The 17,959-nt window shown below is 46.2% G+C and overlaps 1 protein-coding gene across 1 annotated transcript in view; it reads right to left on the bottom strand.

The window, feature by feature from the left end:
* CLNK (cytokine dependent hematopoietic cell linker) overlaps positions 1–17,538 on the bottom strand; it is a 165,628-nt gene extending 148,090 nt beyond the window's left edge. The window contains exons 1-2 of the mRNA XM_019453524.2: positions 17,347–17,538; positions 3,314–3,366 (exon numbers count right to left, since the gene is read on the bottom strand). Of these exons, the coding sequence (XP_019309069.2) occupies positions 3,314–3,324 (11 nt within the window). The 5' untranslated portion in view covers positions 3,325–3,366; positions 17,347–17,538. The remainder of the gene's footprint in view (positions 1–3,313; positions 3,367–17,346) is intronic.
* Positions 17,539–17,959: the final 421 nt, after the last annotated feature.

Raw genomic sequence — 17,959 nt, 5'->3', positions numbered from 1 at the left:
CTTTGTTGCAGGGAGAATAAATGTGGGGTAGCCTGCTAATTTCAGAAGCAGTTTAGAACCGGGACATCCGTCCTTACTGTCCTGGAACATCTTTGTTCTTTCTTTCCTGTTTTTCTTCTCTCACAACCACTGTGGAGAGTTGTTTATCCTCGCTAATGTACTTAGAGCAGTCTTTGGTTTTTCAAGTTCAAGTCTCTGATATATATGTACACGTTTGGTCTTTAATTTGTGCCATTCTGCAGAACGTTTATGGTAATCAGTTGCATTTGAATTAAACAAAAGACCAATAATAACGATGTTTGTTACGACATCTGGATGAATGAAAAAAAGAAAAAAACATTGGTGGCACTTTGCTGTCATGTGCTGCATAAGACTAAAATGACCTGCCCAACCTACAGGTAATGTAAGGAATTAGCCGTAGCTACAAAGGCCATTTAGAATTCCGGGTTATAAAATAGCAAGGGATTCCAGGTTCCAGAGTTGTAAGGCCTCTTAGACCAGCATCTCACAACCTTAGCTGCAGATTGGACTGAGATGAGCATTATAAGTAAAGTCCGTGTCTGGGGATTCTGATTTCTTTGGTCTGGGGGAAGACCCTGAACTTGCTTCTCATCTTGAGCCTCCTTGATGATCCTATTCTTCAGTCAGGTGTAAAATCTACTGCCATGAATTAAGTGGGTTTGTGATTTTCACGGAGGAAGGAGTGCTCCCCCAAGGCATCGCAGGACAAAACCTGTGTGTGTGTGTGTGTGTGTGTGTGTGTGTGTGGAGAGGGAGGGCCATAAATTTCCAAACTATTCTCACACAGTGTCCCATATGTGACCGCCTTCTCCGAGTCCTGTGTTGGCGAATATTATAGCTGCCTCTCGAGCGTGCCAGGAGGGAGATGGCTCCGGGGCCGCTGTTCTAATCGGGTGGGTCTCAAACTTTAACGTGGCTAGAAATCAACCGGGGGTCTTGCGGAAATACAGATTCTGATTCAGCACCCTGAGAGGAGAAAACTAACATTTATGGAGTTACGGTGATTCGGTTCTGTCCTCTGGGAGCTCTATATCTGACACGACTCTAATGCTGAACTCTTAAAGCCACCCTTTGGAAGCTTGATGAAATGTAATTGCCAAGAGGCCAACTATCTGGCTAGAGACGAAAGCAACCCGAAGTCCTCCTGAAGGGGCAACACCTGTCTTCTTTATGGAGGAGACCCTTGGCACAGGCTGGAATCACAGGGACAAACAGAAGCAGGGCTGCAGGCTAGGGGCTCTCGACCGCACAGCCAGGTGGAAACTCAGAGCACATGTCTGTTGAGATTGTCAAAGTAAGCCCACATTACCCGCGAGGAGGGGTGTGGGCCTAAAAAATAAAGCTCTGCTGTAGTGGGTTGAACGGCAGCCCTAAAATATTTCCAGGTCCAAATCCTGGGCACTTGTGAATGTGACCTTATGAGGGAAAAGGGTCTTTGTAGAAGTAGTTAAGGATTTTGAGATGAAAGCATCCTGGATTAACCAGAGGGGGTGGAGCCCTAAACCCAAGGACAAATGTCCTTATAAGAGAAAGGTGAGGGAGATCTGAGGAAGAAGAGAAGGCACAGACCCAGAGCGGAAAGTGAGTGGGGGCGGAGGCAGACAGCAGAGTGATGCGGCCACAAGCCAGGGAGCCCCTGGGGTCGCTGCCCAGACCGGGTGGTGGTGGCAAGGGCGGATCCTCCCTCCCGGCTTCAAAGTGAGCAGGGGTCTGCCCACACCTTGATTTTGGACTTCTAGCCCCACAAAATGCGAGAGAATACTTTTTTGGTTGTTTTAAGCCACCCAGTCTGGTGGGAAGCAGATGCACCTGCCTTCCCATTCATTCCGCTGCCACAGAGCATTTACTGGTCTGACAATGGAGCTTCTGTCTGCCACACTCATCCCTGGTTGTAACCCGCAGTCTGAGAATTCGTCCCCTTTGTCCCGCGACCCTGGATCAGGCAGCTCTCTGCCCCCCTCCTGCCTCACCTGCCCAGCTCACTGCCTGCCTCAGTTTCCTGCGGAGGTGGGATAAACAGACGGAGCCCTGGATTTGGAGCCAGACAGACTTGATTTGCAGCTCCGACTCCTTCCCCGCTTTCTGTGCCGCCTCGGATGAGTCACTTAGAGGGGGAAGCCGACGCCCAGAGAAGTCAGTGGTGCCTGCCCGCTGTCTGGCCCCACTCGCTACAGGGTCAGAGGCGAAGGGCGTCCTGGCATCTCACACGGAGGAGATGCTCCATAAGCCAGGAGCCCCAGCTCCTGCGTCCCACGGGCCTGGGTCTGGCTGTGTGTCACATCACCCCACTGTGACGCCTATGGGCATCCAGGACAACCGTGATGCTGGGACTGCGGCCTCCTGTCACTCTGGACACCGGCCCTGCCTCCAGCACCCGCCTGTGAGACTCGGGCATCACCTGGTTACCCTGGGCTGTCCCCCAGGCTCCCCCTAAGACTAGGAATCCACCAGAAACCAGGCAGCCCCCCTTCTCGAGGCCGGATCCTGCTCTCTGGAGGGAAGGTCAGGTAAGTCCCCACGTGTCATACAGCCATAAAATGATGGGGCCAAAAAACAAGGGATTTTTACACCAGGTCTGCCTGACTCTGAAGCTCATGTTCTTACTTACACCGTGACGGGGAGGGTAAGTGTGCTACCTTTCCAACGGGCAAACTAAAACAAACAAATGGGTAGGTAGATGGATGTTAACATGAACACACCACATTCTCTCAATTTAAAAGTTTTGTTTCCTCGTTTCTCATTATAAATATTTCCTATGACTTGGAGGCCTGCATTGCTTTTTTGTTTTAACCAGAGTCCTAGACATCAAGAACGGGATGGATGTTGTGCTGAATCAGACACACATTAGGATATCCTAAACTGACCGCATCACCCTCCCCGGGCTGCTCCACGAACCCAGAATTGGACTCCAGGGTCTCTGCTGGGGCAGCACGCGTGGGAACCACTGTTGCTTCGGTTCTGCCTTCGCACACCGGGGTGTGAAACGATGGATGGTATTTCATGGTGCTCAGCGGGCGTTCTGGGGCTGGGGTATCCCGTCCCCGTCCCGGCCACACACCCATGCTGGGCGAGAACAAGCGGCCGGCCCGCAAAAACACTGTCCCGGTGGGAAATATGCTTCGCTGAGCACCGACGTGCACATCCTCGGCGCCCCCCGCCCCGTCTCTGGGGCTCGGCCCTGACGCTGGCAATGCCCTTCCTGGGGGGCACGCTGATGCCCTTCCTTGGCTTACATTCCGGTTCCCAGCGGGAGAGGGGAGACTGGGACTCAGAGTGACGCCCGGGTACTTACTGTCTGTTCATAGTTCTTGGTGCCTCACGAATAAGTGGGATCTTGAATTCAGCCTGTGGAAACAAAAAGTAAAACCCGTTACCGAGCCCGACACTTCGTGTTTTAATTCCGGCGAACACGCGCCTGTCGCTCCTCGTTAGAATGGGGTACAGGTGCCGGCTCAGAGGAAATGACGGGAAGGGAATCAATCTGGGTTGATAATTGGTTTATTTCTGGAGCGGGTCGGGGGAGGGGCCGTTGCCCTGACAGGCTGTCCTCTTTCTGTCAGGATCCATCCCGTCTGCCCTGGGGAGCTGAGCACACACACCCCGAGCCTGGTTTTCCCTGGCGTGCAATTGTGTACTTCCCCTGGGCACCTGCTCGGCTGGCTCTGTGCAGGGCGCCCCTGCACGTGCAGGAGAAGGGGTGCTCTTCCTTTCCAAGTGTGGCTCTGCCATGAAATATTTATTGGAAGCGACATTTCTCTACCGCGTCACCTAGGACACAACCATTTTTTTTTTTTTTTTATTTGTGGCTTGTATTCACCCACACAGGAGAGATTATTAACTCCATTTCCCAAATACATTAGCAGCAGAGACCCTGGGAGTGTTCGGTAGGGGCTTCACGGCAATAATTACATTTCATCTACACAAAGACTCCGGGGGGTATGAAGGATATTGCCCCCCGGTACCAGTTGGGTTCTAGCAAGAAACGGATGGCACCCTCAAATTGGTAACTTGAGAACAGTTTAATAAACAGTTCGAAAGGTGTGGACGGGGCGTGGGGAATCCACAAAGGAAAGTGAAAGATGTAGGGGTGCCATTATCATGCTTGGGGGCTCAGGGGAGCCAAGGGTCACTGGGACCCAGACACGGGGCTGGTGGGAAGGGAACTGTGGCTCCCACAGTGCGAGGGACCCAGAGGGGGGATTTGGGTGGGTGCAGTAGAAATCCCCATCTCACACTTCTGGCCACAGTCTCATGTTGCTGCTTCCCATTGGCCAAACTCAACAGGAAGCCAAGGGTGGGGAGCCGTGGATGTGGTCTCTATCCATCAGCCTCCCGGGGATCCTTGTGAGTGGAGCAGGGTTGGGAATGGACTTCAGTGTTAAAAAGAATGAGGCTCAGGGAGGTTAACTTATGTGCCCACGATCATCCGTCTGCCATAAAAGTGCACGGGACTCAAAAATGCCATTTCCTGGCCCATCACCATATCACACCCCACTGAGCGTTATGCACTTCTAGATCATTCTGCCATCCGTCTGTCGTCGTTTAACCATCCATCTATCCATCTGCCATTTACCGAGAACTTAGTGCAAATGTTGTGCCCAGTAAGACACGGTCTCTGTTCTCAAGGCACTCCTAAAACTCAGTATAATATGGATTCTGCCTCTTTCCATGATGGCTGTTATCAAAGTGCTTTGTAAAACCAGATGCATAGAAAACAAAACAAAACAAATCCTCTGTGCTTTGGAGGCCAGGGAAACTTTATTTATTTTTATTTTTTACAACTGTCTATTTATTTTTCAGAGAGTGAGAGAGACAGAGCGTGAGCCGGGGAGGGGCAGAGAGGGAGAGAAACACAGAATCTGAAGCAGGCTCCAGGCTCTGAGCTGTCAGCACAGAGCCCCACATGTAGCTTGAACCTGTGAACTGTGAGATTGTGACCTGAGCCAAAGTCAAACATCCTGAACCACCCAGGTGCTCCCCAGGGGAATCTTGATAAAGGAGGTAATATTTGAGGGGTGCCTGGGTGGCTCAGTGTTAAGCGTCTGAGTCTTGGTTTCAGCTCAGGTCCTGATGTCACAGTTTGTGAGTTTGAGGCCCGCAGCAGGCTCTCCGCTGTCAGCACAGAGCTTGCTCTGGATGCTCTGTCTTCCTCTCTCTCTGCTCCTCCCCTGTGCTCTCTCTCTCTCTCTCTCTCTCTCAAAGATAAGTAAATAAGCATTTTTTTAAAAAAGGAGATAATACCGGAGCTGAGTCTTGCGGAGCACGTCTAGAACTTTCCAGAATTAGGAAGGGCGTGCTGGGAAAATTCAGTCTCGTGTGCAGAGAGGTGAAGGCGCTAGAATACGTAGGGTGGCCAGAGAGGCTTCGCACGGCTTGGTGGGGCCACAGGGCTCAGCAGCTTGGATGTCGGTGATACTGGGTTCTGGTTGTCGGGGACCGTGAATGACAGCGGATGGGCTCTGGACTGGAGCTGTGTGATCTGGGACCAGTAACGGCACGGAAGTTACCAAAGGGCCAGACTAAGCTCCAGGTGCTCAGACACCCTGTGTGTGACTTCACAGCTGCATCTAGTCTGTGAGTGACAGCAGGGAAAGGAGAGGCAGCTGCGAGGCTCTCGTTCGCAGACCGCCCTCTCTGGATGTGGTGTGGCGTATCTAGTGCTCGGTCTCTTTGAAAGTTGTCTCCTCCATGGAGGTGGGGAAGAGGGCTTGAACCTTCGTCGGTATAACGCAAATAACCCCCCATCAAATAGTGGAAGAGTGCTACTCTAGATGTCGAAGAACACTGCTCGGTCCCTGCACTGTCATGAATTGTGTGACTTCTCAGGAGCACTTGGTGTCTCCTGATTTATAAATGCTAACTAATGCCCATAGTTTTCTCTTACTGTATTGTCGTGAGTATGAAATGAGTTGAAACGTCCATCTGTAAAACGTTATGGAAGCATGGACATTGCTTGTATAACAAAGTCAAGTCTGCAGGTTGCTTTAACGTCAGCTGTGTTATATTTGGGGTTATATTGTCATCGATGGTTGGGTATTAATATTTAGAAGAATTAAACTACGTGATTATGGTCACGCGGGACACATTTGCACCGCCTTCCCCACTTTGGGACCACCTACCAGTTAAATGTGTTGCTTACACAGTCACTTCATTTCTTGGAAGGCGTCGGTTAGCAGTGTTGAGATGGGATAAAGGAAGACAGTTTCCATGAAGGGGTTCCTTCTGTGCCTGGCTGTTGGCCAGCTCTCAGGGACACAGTGAAGGAATCACAGGGTGCGGGACAGTCCCCTCCAAGGCTTACCGCCTTGGATCAGAGGTCTGGGGAGGTGGCCAGGGAAGCTGTTTTCCAGCTTCACCTGCCATCCACTGTGTGGCCTTGAACAAGGCATTTATTTATTTATTTATTTATTTATTTTAATACATGAAATTTATTGTCAAAGTGGTTTCCATACAACACCCAGTGCTCACCCCAACAGGTGTCCTCCTCAATGCCCATCCCCCCCACCCCCCATCAACCCTCAGTTTGTTCTCAGTTTTTAAGAGTCTCTTATGGTTTGCCTCCCTCTCTCTCTCTTTTTTTTCCTTCCCCTCCCCCACGGTCTTCTGTTAAGTTTCTCAGGATCCGCATAAGAGTGAAAACATACGGTATCTGCCTTTCTCTGTATGACTTATTTCACTTAGCATAACACTTAATAAGGGTTCAGAAAAGCAGCTTTTGAGAGATGTGAACAATCTGTTGTACAAAAAGAATTTTAAGGGGTCCTGAAGGGAGTCCAAACTTTCTGGCATTTAAAAAGCAAACTTTGGGGTCTTAGCGAGCCACAGCACAGTCTGAGCCAACCAGGCAGTGGCGTCGGCATGACATATTAGATGGCACTCCACAAAGCAAAGAGCTCTTCGCTTTCTTCAGGGTGTCTAACACCCGTCGGAGAAGGCTGTGGTTCTAACTGATCTCGGTCCCTTAATAAAGGATGTGGTGAGAATGAGGTATGGTGAGTCAGATGCAAAGAATTTCATGTCCATCGGTTTTAGGAAGGTAATATATTATAAAAAAGACAAGGCCCTTCCCTTCCTGACAGGTGTGTTTTCGGAAGGAATGTAATGAACATCGAAAGCCCTGATATGTGTCCCTGCCCTGCCACGGTAGCCCCGTATGATCTGGATTCTCAGCCTTATTTTATATGAAACCAAACGGACATTCACAGACAGTAAGTAGCGTGCCCTATGTTGCACGCACAATAAGTGGGTATTGCAAACCACTGCCCTCGATGCTTTTTAGTTTTCTGTGGGGACAATAATCTCCTTGCTCTGAGCCTCAGTTTGTTTATCCACAAAGTGGGGGTGACACAACAGCTATGGTAGGGCTCTTGGGAGCACAGGACATCTAAGATGTGGAAAGATAGTGATTGCCGTTAACTCAAACTTTAAGATTAAATGTCCTGTATGACTTTTATTTATTTATTTATTTATTTTTGTTTTGTTTTTGTTTTTTTTTGAATGTTCAGTTTTGAGAGAGAGAGAGACAGAGTGCGAGCAGGGGGAGGGGCAGAGAGAGAGAGGGAGACACAGAATCCGAAGCAGGTTCTAGGCTCCGAGCTGTCAGCACAGAGCCTGACGTGGGGCTTGAGCTCAAGAACCATGAGATCATGACTCGAGCCGAAGTTGGACGCTCAATCGACTGAGCCACCCAGGCGCCCCAAATTTTTAAAGTTTACTTATTTATTTTGAGAAAGACAGATACAGCATGAGTTGGCGAGGGGCAGAGACAGAGAGAGGGAGAGAGAGATGGGGAGTGTCAGAGAGAACCCCAGGCAGGCTCCACGCTGCCAACGCAGAGCCCAATGCATGGGTAGGACCCACGAAGCCATGAGATCATGACCTGAGCCGAAATCAAGAGCGGGACGCTGTACCCACCGAGCCACTCAGGCGCCCCTAAATGTCCTGTATGACTTAGGTTTTAGTTTCCAGGAATGAGAAGCTCTTCCCTGCTGTTCACGATGACCAGGGGGGTAAGGACGGGTTCTCACATCTGTCTGCCCTTCAGGACTACCTGGGGAGCTTTAACAAATACTAATGCTCCAGAAAGTTTGATCTAGCTGTTCTGGGGTGGAGCCCAAGTATTGATAGTTTAAGAATGCCCCAGGGATTTTAAGGGGCAGGGAGGCGAAGGAAGTGGACACGAGAGCCACTCTGTCCCCTTCTCCACTCTGTCCGCCCCCCGGTGCCACTCACTGGTGTCTTCCCGTTCCCGGGGGGAAGTACCACACTTCCATCTACCTTGCTGTCCCGGGCTCATCGTAAACGGAAACGCAGGCACACCGCTGCTCAGAAAGAAGACTTAATCTGCTTAGAGTCGTTTCTGAGTTAATTTTCAGGGAACCGTGTAGAGAAAACCCACCACGTCCAAACACGGATGCCACAGATCTGAGCGGGGAAGGCTTCCAATCTCACCAGGCAGCGTTCCTCTCTCAGGTCTTATTTATAAGCAACGAGTGAGTCAAAATCCAGGCGCACACAGCTGTTGTTCGGGGTGGAATTTGTTCATGTATCCTGCGAACATTTTTTGAGGTTCTGCTATGCGCCGGGCACCGTCCAGATACTAGTAATTGGAGACCACAGAGCAAGGTCCTGCCTCATAACCCTGGCCTGTGTTCTCCATGATGCTGTAAGCAACTGTACAGAGTGAAATTAAATATGTCTCTGTAAATAATAGAGGAATGTAAGCCGGTGTTGGAACGCACGGGAAGGCGTGCCCAGAGGGGTCCACGCAGCTCCCTTGGAGGTCAGCAGAAGATTTCCTTACCCTCTACTGCTCCTTACAGGTAGCCCTGACCCCTACTTGGTGCCTGATGATGGAAGGATGGGCTTCAGGGCCTAGGGACTGTCCAAGATAAAAGGGCATCATGGATGATTACTTGGTGCCTGATGATGGAAGGATGGGCTTCAGGGCCTAGGGACTGTCCAAGATAAAAGGGCATCATGGATGATTGCTTTTCTTGCCTTCACTCAGCAACATGGAGAGGCTGCCGTGGCCAGCCAGAGAGAGAATACCATGTATTTGTACCCTTACTTTTCATAGGAATCATTCATTTCAGTTTCTCTTCCTCATTAGCCACAGAAGCAAAGCCTAAGCGTGGCTTCCGTGATCAGAGAGAAGTGATGTTCTGGTGCCATCAGTCAGTCACAGCAGGGCACCTAGTGCAAATGTCACTAATATGTCCAGAGCCGGGTCGGTGGTGGGGATCCTGGCAGAAGCAAGTGGGGGTCTCCAGAAGAGACCATACTCTGCCTGCAGGGCCCACAGTCAGGGAAGGACCGGGTAGGAGATCTTGGGGCCCTGGGGAGTCACAGGGAGAGACCACCTCTTTTCATGATGACTGTTTATTTCTTCAACAAGGAGAGATATCAGCTACATTGGATGCCAATGCAAATCTAATCCTAAATGCCAACCTGGGCACTATAACTGTCTATGTACCAGCTTTCAAAGCCTAGGCAAAAGAAACAAAATACACTCTTAATTAATTTTGGCTTAGAATTCTGTGCTTTCATTTCAGGGATAGAGTTCTCATGGGATTTACAGATACCTAAGACTTTGGAGATCTTTGGGGTCCAGAAGGAAGCCCAGTTTGAAAAACACTGCTCTACCCTATGATGCCTCCCATTAAAACGTAATCCACTGCTCTCAAGGTATAAAGAGGGCCTTGCCAAAGAGAGGTGCACAGTGTGGCTGGGGTCCTGGGAGTAGAGGAATCCCTGACCTAACCATCCTTTTTGACCAAATAACCCCACAGTTTTGGAGGGGATGGTCCCAATTATTATATTTGGTTATCTTACTAAGTACTTTGTGCACTGAAAAGCATTCTTTTTGTTTGTTTTAAAAATGTTTATTTATTTATTTTGAGAAAGAGAGAGACACACAGACACAGAGCAGGGGATGGACACACACACACACACACACACACACACACACGCAGAGACAGAACCCTAAGCAGTCACTACTCTATCAGCATGGAGCCAGAAGCGGGGCTCGATCTCATGAATCCTGAGATCATGACCTGAGTCGAAATCAAGAGTAAGACACTTAACATACTGAGCCTCCCAGGCACCCCTGAAAAGAATTTTTCTTTTTAAGTAATGGATTTGATGGTTAAAACACATAAATATTTCAGAAAACTAAAATAAAGGAAGCAAGGTCCTATAGATAGGAGGGTGCATAAGATTTCCAAGGAACATACATTAGATCTGGGCTTTAAAACCGGTATGGCTGTTTCTGAGCTGGAAACCCACCTGGGGTCTCAGTGAATGTGTTAGGAAGAAAAGACTTGTTTTATAAATGGATTGGATTTTGGTGCGGATCTTAATCCAAAAATAATTAATACCCTTATGGTATCATAAGCAGTTTACACAATTGGAAATATGTAAAGCAACAAATCACGTTTCCTTGTTATCCTGGAGAAATCTTGTTCTCCACTGGGAATTCGCTGGTGTTACCAAACCAAGCTTGCAAAGAGCCATGTTATCATAAATATTTCTGCTGCATTTCACCTGATCCAAAATTAATATTTTATGAAGGAAAAACAATGCTTTTATAGTGAGGAATCTTTTTTTTGTTTGTTTGTTTGTTTTTTGGGGTTTTTTTTTGCTCTTAAATATTTCTCATTTATTCCTGGAAGATACGGCTTATAAAAATGCTAGCCTCTTTATTTCAAAGTTTAAGAAACAGCATTCTCGTAATGACTGTGCACGTGAGCAGAGCTAGAGGAAATGGCTGAAAGCAAACCATGAGGAGAATATTAGAGAAAGTCGAGAAGGTACGACATAGCTCCGCGGCTAAGACTGGGTCAAGGCTGGAGGGGAGGGTCAAAATGAAGGCTTGATTCTTTTTCTCATTAAAACACAAAAACAGGAGAAGTCATACAACACACATCTGATTCTCTATACCGTCATATCCAACAGATCCAAAATGGTGGACGTTACTTGGAGTCGAGGGAGGGAAGGAGGGGATACTGGGTGTGTATTTGGAGAAAAGGTCCAGGGAATGTGTGTGTGTGTGTGTGTGTGTGTGTGTGCGCATGTGTGTGCATACATGTCTGTAGTGTGGGCACACCTGCACATGCTTTGAATAAATGTGTTGAAAATCTGATTTCTCAGACTCAGATGTTTTTTAATTCGGTCACAACTATATGCAATTTTCTTCTATTTTCACATAAAAAATGAGAAAGTGACATCTTTGAGATGCTCAGACTTAGAGGAAGCTGTATGCTGATTGGATTTCTATTTCTGTACCCTGGTCAGAGCAATCAGCTACATTTAATTAAGTATAACATTTAATTTTATTGGATTTCCAACAAATGGAAGCCTTTGGAGTCAAATGGATTGTTAGTATAGATTTTTTTTGAGGAATATGGGAAACTGCTTTCCTAGTTTTTCTGCTATTAAGTATGGGCATATTTTTAAAAAAGATTTTGCAACTGTCTTGGTAACAAGTAACTTCCCTTAAGTATCTCAAGGCAATGTGCATGTGAATCCATTTTTTATTTTAAATGATCTTGAAAACACCCTTAATGATCTGATGCAATCTATAGACTTTGCAACTTATTCCTCCTGGTGCATTTTGTTTTTAAAAGCCATATTCTTTTCTCTTTTGCAGAAAGGGTTACTTTCCTTCCATGGTAAGCTTTTTCTTTTTCTCCCCTTTTTTCCATGTTATAGTAAATAGTCTCTTTATCCTTTTTCTCTTTCGCTCCTGTTGTTTTATCATATCCCATTTCTTCCTTCTGTTCTCCCTTCCTTCCTTTTCCTCCATTCCTCTTCTCCTTCTCTCCATCATTCCTTCTTCTTGCTTTCTTATCATTGAAATTGTTTCACTGCTCAGATAAAACTAGACTGTAGCAAAACTAAAATGTAGATGATCAGGAGTCTCATTAGATGTTTCCTTACCATTTTTTAAAAAGGCTTGCCTGTTTGCCTCACCCCATTTTCATTTGGCTCTCATAAATCATGGCAGAATTTCACTGATTGGGGCCAATACTGCCAGACCCCTGTCTGTCTATCTATCTATCTATCTATCCATCCATCTATTTATCTGTCCATCCATCTGTCATCATCTGCCACAATTTATAGGCTGGCCTTGGGGTGGAGATAAGCCTGGTGACCCACCTCCCCCATGGACATCTAAAGACTGCTGGTGAAAGCACTGTCATTCTTGAAATAGTCATTTATTAAGCACCCGCTATATGCTGGTTGTTTTATGATGAGCTGTTTCACAGTAAGGTAGGTCTCAAAGAAGTTTGAGAGCTTCTTTAAATCCAAAGATGGGGCATGAAAAGCCAGGTAATCTAATAGAGACTGGACTGAGAGTAATATAATCTATAACAACAGCAATGACAGCAGCAACAATAATAGTAATGCCATCTGCTGAATTCCAGAACCCTATGTAGGACACCCTGTTTACTTTAGATTCCCTCATACAGCAACAATCCAAATGACCCAGATTTTTCAATATTGAGCAATCCTGTCATTTTGTTCAGCAAGACTTCTCTTGAGCCAAATCTGTCTAGTGAACAAATGCACAGTATGGATTCAGATGAGGTCATTGCTTTCTAACTTCAAGTGCATTTAGGACTTAACTCCTGAATTGAGCTTCCTGCGTATAGTTAACTCTTTCTTTGCCCTTTCTTTTATTCAGGATCACTCACCTGGCAAATCTCTAAGCCCGGGTGTGCTGAACTATACGGTGTGTCATGTGACTTGGGTCTGTTTCTCCAGCTCCCCCCAAAGGGGATATAAACACTGCCTGCCCTTTACTCATAGGATAGGTTTGAAGACCAAGTGGGATGGTGGAAGTGAAAATACTTTGTCAACTATAAGCAGTTATGCAGTATAGTTCAACAGGCAACTGTTGAGCATTTTCTAAGTGTCAGTACCGTGAAGGACACTGAAGATTTGAAATTGGCAAGGACAGTGTTCTAAAAGAATTTCTATCATTTTTCATTAAGTCTTAATATTTTCAGAGGATCAGTACATTTGGGGAGTTGTAAGATACTACCAAGGCTCTGATAGATGAATGATTAAAATAAATAGGAAAATGATGAGATTAGCCTCCTGGAGAAATCACCTTAAAATAGGACTTTCGGTCAAGACTCTTTTTTTTTTTTTTTTTAATGTGTATTTATTCTTGAGAGAGAAAGAGAGAGTACGAGCAGTGGAGGGTCAGGGAGAGGGAGACGCAGAATCCAGTGTCGGCTCGGTGTAGGCTGAGCTGTCAGCACAGAACCTAATGCGTGGCTCGAACTTGTGAACCATGAAACCATGACCTGAGCCAAAGTGGGATGCTTGACTGACTGAGACACCCAGATGTCCAGGTCAAGACTCTTAAAATGCAGGAAAAAAAAAGCCCAAAGAATCTAATCAACGTTTGCCTGAATAGCAAATAAACTCATGATAACTGAACTAAAGATGATTTTATAGCCACTATCCTTTACTTGGCACTTAATAATTGCCATGCAGCATAATACATAATTTTTATACACTGCGTCTCATTTCTCCCCATAAATCCAAAAGGTGGGTATTGCAATTCCATTTTATAAAGGATAACTAGAGGCCCTGAGAGGTTAAATAATGCTAAAATCATTCTGCTAGGAAGTGACAGTCTGAATCCAAACACCGGCTATTTATTTCTCAAAGAGTGGGTGGGGTGGTGTAGTGAGTAGAGCTTGAGAAGAGAAGTAGGAGTTTGGGGTAGGGAAGTGTTCTTACGGGGAATATCCAGAGAAGTAGAGCTGGTCAGGAGATCCCCAGCCATGCCCAGGAGTAAGGGGAAACCGACCTATGAACATCCATAGGTAGACATGGGGCAGACTAGCTTCCGGTTTCTATGAAGACATCAGACCATCCATAGCTCAGTGAATTGAACGACCATGATGACCCAGTTCTGACTTTGTTTTCAGGAGGCTGCCTCCTGGCAGTAATTTGGTTTCCTGCATAGATTTGCCTACTGGAAAGGAACTTATAACCCAAGTACACTTTTAACACTTGAGCAGAGTCACAAAAGACAGAGGTATGGGCCAGAATGCCAGAGACAACACCCTGAGTCTCATCAACTTTGGATACCTTGGATGGAATCTGCAAAGCTGATGACTAAATTTGGGTCCACAGGGACTCTTAGAGGTTGGGCCTGGGCTATTAGCCACCCCTCATATTTATCTCACACTAAATTCAACAGAGAACCCACCACCATGGAAGTCTGTGCCTTGAAACACATGGATATTGAATTTCCAGATCTTTTGGATCCTCTTAGTTTATATAGCAAACAGCAGTGCACCACGGACTTCCCTTTCTAATGCTTGGGTTTTTGGGAGTCTGTCGATTAGCATCACCAATGAAATAAAATAACCAAACTCATACACCTGTTTTGCTATTGCTTGTGGTATATCTGGGAGTCCTAACATGTTATTGGTTAGTTTGAAGGAAAGCGATGCTGTGATCATAACCCTGAATACATCCATCAGAGCACTGATGAAGCATCGTGCACAGAGCAGGAGCTTGGGACTCAGGGAGACCTGGGTCCCACTTCTGACTTTCCCTCTTATTCACTGTGTAAAATGGACAATGTAGGGAATCGCTGTGAACCTCAGCATTCTCTTGTACCAAGTAAGAATAAATATACTCACTAAAAAAAAAAAGAGTGAACCATGATGATGATTCCCAATGTATTCTGTCCACAAAAGTAACAAATGAAACAAAACGCACAAAGGATATTCCCATAATGACTTTTTTTCCACTGTTCTGTTTTTCATGGTAATTTTTCTTTCTTAAGTTACTGATATTGAACTTATTTAACTGGATCTTTCTCAGACTTATTGATAATTCACTTCACGATATCACTGGAGATTTTGTTTCAATCTGTAAAAATAAATCTAATTTAGACTCGAATAGTTATCTCGGTTTAAAGATGTAGCCCCCTTTGAGCATGGCATCTTTCTCATGCTAGAATGGCTAGACATAGCCTGGAGGAACTCTCCAGAACTCAGGTCTTGGTGGACCTTGGCAGTTGTCTGCACTAGTGCATATAACTGCTTTTTAAAAATTATTGAAGTATAGTCGACATATGAACATGACTATTTTATGTAGTGGTTTTCAGCAAAAAGATCCTTCTATCTAGCTCTGCTACTGACTGTGTGACCTTGGCAATGACTCTGCCCAGCCACCACTTGTCCATTCCCTGAATATCATCTCTGTGTCAGATGCTGTAGGTACATCTGCTCTCATCTTCACAGCAACACACAAAGTGTATCATTTTACCCACTTTCAAATTACAAGACGCCAACAACATCTAACTGAAGCTCGGAGAAGCTAAGCCACTTACCCAAAGACACAGAAGTCACACATCACATTCGTACACAGCTTTGACTGACTTCAAAGTTCCTTCTCTTTCTCTTGCACAAATGACCTGAAGTCGCCTCCTCTACTTCGTTGAGGCTGCTTGCACAGGCCATGAAACTGTGGTATATTACTATTCTCTAATGAGATTATTAAAATAAAACATTCGTAAATTTATCTGTATTCAAAATTTCATGGCATGTTTTAGGAATGAGGCCAGCACTGATCTGGGGTGAAGAAAGTAATGGTGAGCGAGCCGACCTTTATTGAGTGCATACCAAGTGTTAAATATGTACCACGTTTCATTTAACGTAAATATTATATTATCGAGGCTAAGTAGTTGTCTGTGCAAGTGCTACGTGATGCTGCTCCAACGTAAAGATGTGGGAACCGAGGATCGGAGGAGATAAAGTAACATGTCTGGTCCAAGTGGCAGAGTTTGGATCTCGACCAACTTGTCAGATGTGAAACCCCACAGTCTTTCCAGGACAGCACCTGACTCAAGGCAAAGTGAGCTAGAAATAGGGTCTCCTGATGTGAAGGCCAGTGCTGGCCAGATGGTACAGAAAAGAATAATCTTTGGTTTTAGAATGGTCTTGTTCGGGGAGTCATGTGCGAGGGCTCCTTGGAGAGAAGAAAGAGAAATACGGCCCATAGAGGGCCGGTGTCTAACACCGCTCCAGGAATGGCTGCAAGATGAACTCTGGGAAGCTGCCAGGAAATACTGTTCCTCTCGGTCAGCTCAGGTGCAATCAGGGTACTTTTGAATTCTGTTAGGACATCAGTGGCTGGACAGCTTTGAACATTTACTTGGACCACTTGAGTTCCCCTGTAAACCAGGGAAAATACTACCCAACTCTCAAGGTCGGGTATGAGGATCAGGCGAGTTAATGCACATAGACTGGCCGTCGAGAGATAGAGCTGTAAATGCCAGTCGCCTTTCCTGTTTCTCCGGGGGCATGTTTTATCTTCAGTTTCTCAGAGGCTTTCTGAAGTTTTGTCATTTCTCTGGCAGACCTCCAACTGGCCTGTCCTACCACTGCCTTCCTAGGTTTTGAAATAACCATTCCCTGTGGTTTGAGGGGCCCCCCGGGAGTCCAAGGGAGCGATAGCACCGAGGGGTATGCTACAAGAGACACAAAGGGTATGCTCAGATAAGTAACATTGGCACACAAGAAAAACATCAGTGTCGATAAATTTTCTCCATGACCGTAGCTTGTAAAGCAGACAGACGTTGATGACCCTTAACTCCCTTTTCTCTGTCACTTATTTATGTTTTGGCTCTTCTTTCCAAGAAAAGCCCGGCAGAGATGCCTCCCCAGCACCTTGGAGGGTGAGGATTGTACCCACCTTCACTCTTATTCTTGTGCTTCTCATCCCTGTGAGTGGAAGGACGGTTGGCATGATTCCAAAGTCACACCAAACCGGAAAGGAAACGATTTCAATTTAGAACATTAAATAGATATATATATATATATATATGTATATATACATATATATATATATATATATATATCCACAGGGGCTCCAGGAGTTAAGTTAACTTCTACTTTCAATGACCTACTTTGAATTGAGGCTGCCTTTCTAGGGGGCTGTCCTAATGAAGGTCAGCCAAGAAAGCCAGCAACCAGCCCGGCCTTTGGATTTTAGGAGCAAACAGTCAGGGGGTCCGAGCTCCGGGATGAGAAGATTGAAAACATCTAGTCTTTTAATTTTTAATGGGTAGGTATCTTGATTCTTTCTTCCAGCAGAATGAAGAGATCTTTAGAAACTGAGTTAAGGGAGCTGGCTTTCTTTATGCCGCTCGATGCTTTATAGAAGGCCCAGCATTCAATGTTACAAAAACTTTTTTTTTTTTTTTTGGCGTGGTGTCTCAGCTCTTTCCTAACGATCATTTATGCCAGTGAGATGCCCATTCAGAGGGAGCTGGCCTACTTAGTTTACCTGAAGAGTGCGGCCGTGCACAAGGTCCCGTGCTGAGATGCTGGTCTCTTGCGAGGGGTTCCCGAGGTGGCATTGCAGAGACGTCTGACAGCTGGTAATCCGTAAGGCAGTGGGGTGAACTGTTCTCAATGCTAAGCAGTGTCCTTCAGCAGAAAGCCCCTGCTAGGTCCGTTTGAGGTTGTGTTTCCTGTGAAATGCAGCCACAGACTAGGGTGGTGGGACCTGTGTGTGGGTAGGACTTCCTCTTCGGTCAAAGTGCAGTATGTGAAGGTCTCTCAACCCAAAAGGATGTCCTTAAAGATACACGGAGTCCCTTCACAATTACCAGAATACACCTACATGGATTGCTGAGCAACACTCGAGCATAAAATGTGGGTTTTGCTAGTCTTGTTTCACATGCACACTGATTAACTTGTGACCTCACGTTGCAGTGGCTTCCTGAGGCCACACGAGACATGCGGACCGGATCCGTCAGGTGCTTTGGTGAGAACACGGGTCTGGCATGAGAAATGCCTAGCTGCTTCTTCTTAACTGTGTGATCTCGGACAAGTTTCAGTTTCTCAACTGGCTTCCATTCCTGCGATTGAGGGACAATAATATTTATATTTTAGAG

The sequence above is a fragment of the Panthera pardus genome, unplaced genomic scaffold (assembly GCF_024362965.1).
Source record: "Panthera pardus isolate Hobbes unplaced genomic scaffold, ASM2436296v1 HiC_scaffold_13, whole genome shotgun sequence".
NCBI lineage: Eukaryota > Metazoa > Chordata > Mammalia > Carnivora > Felidae > Panthera > Panthera pardus.
Note: the sequence above shows the minus strand (reverse complement) of the source record. Positions and strands in the feature narration are given on the sequence as shown.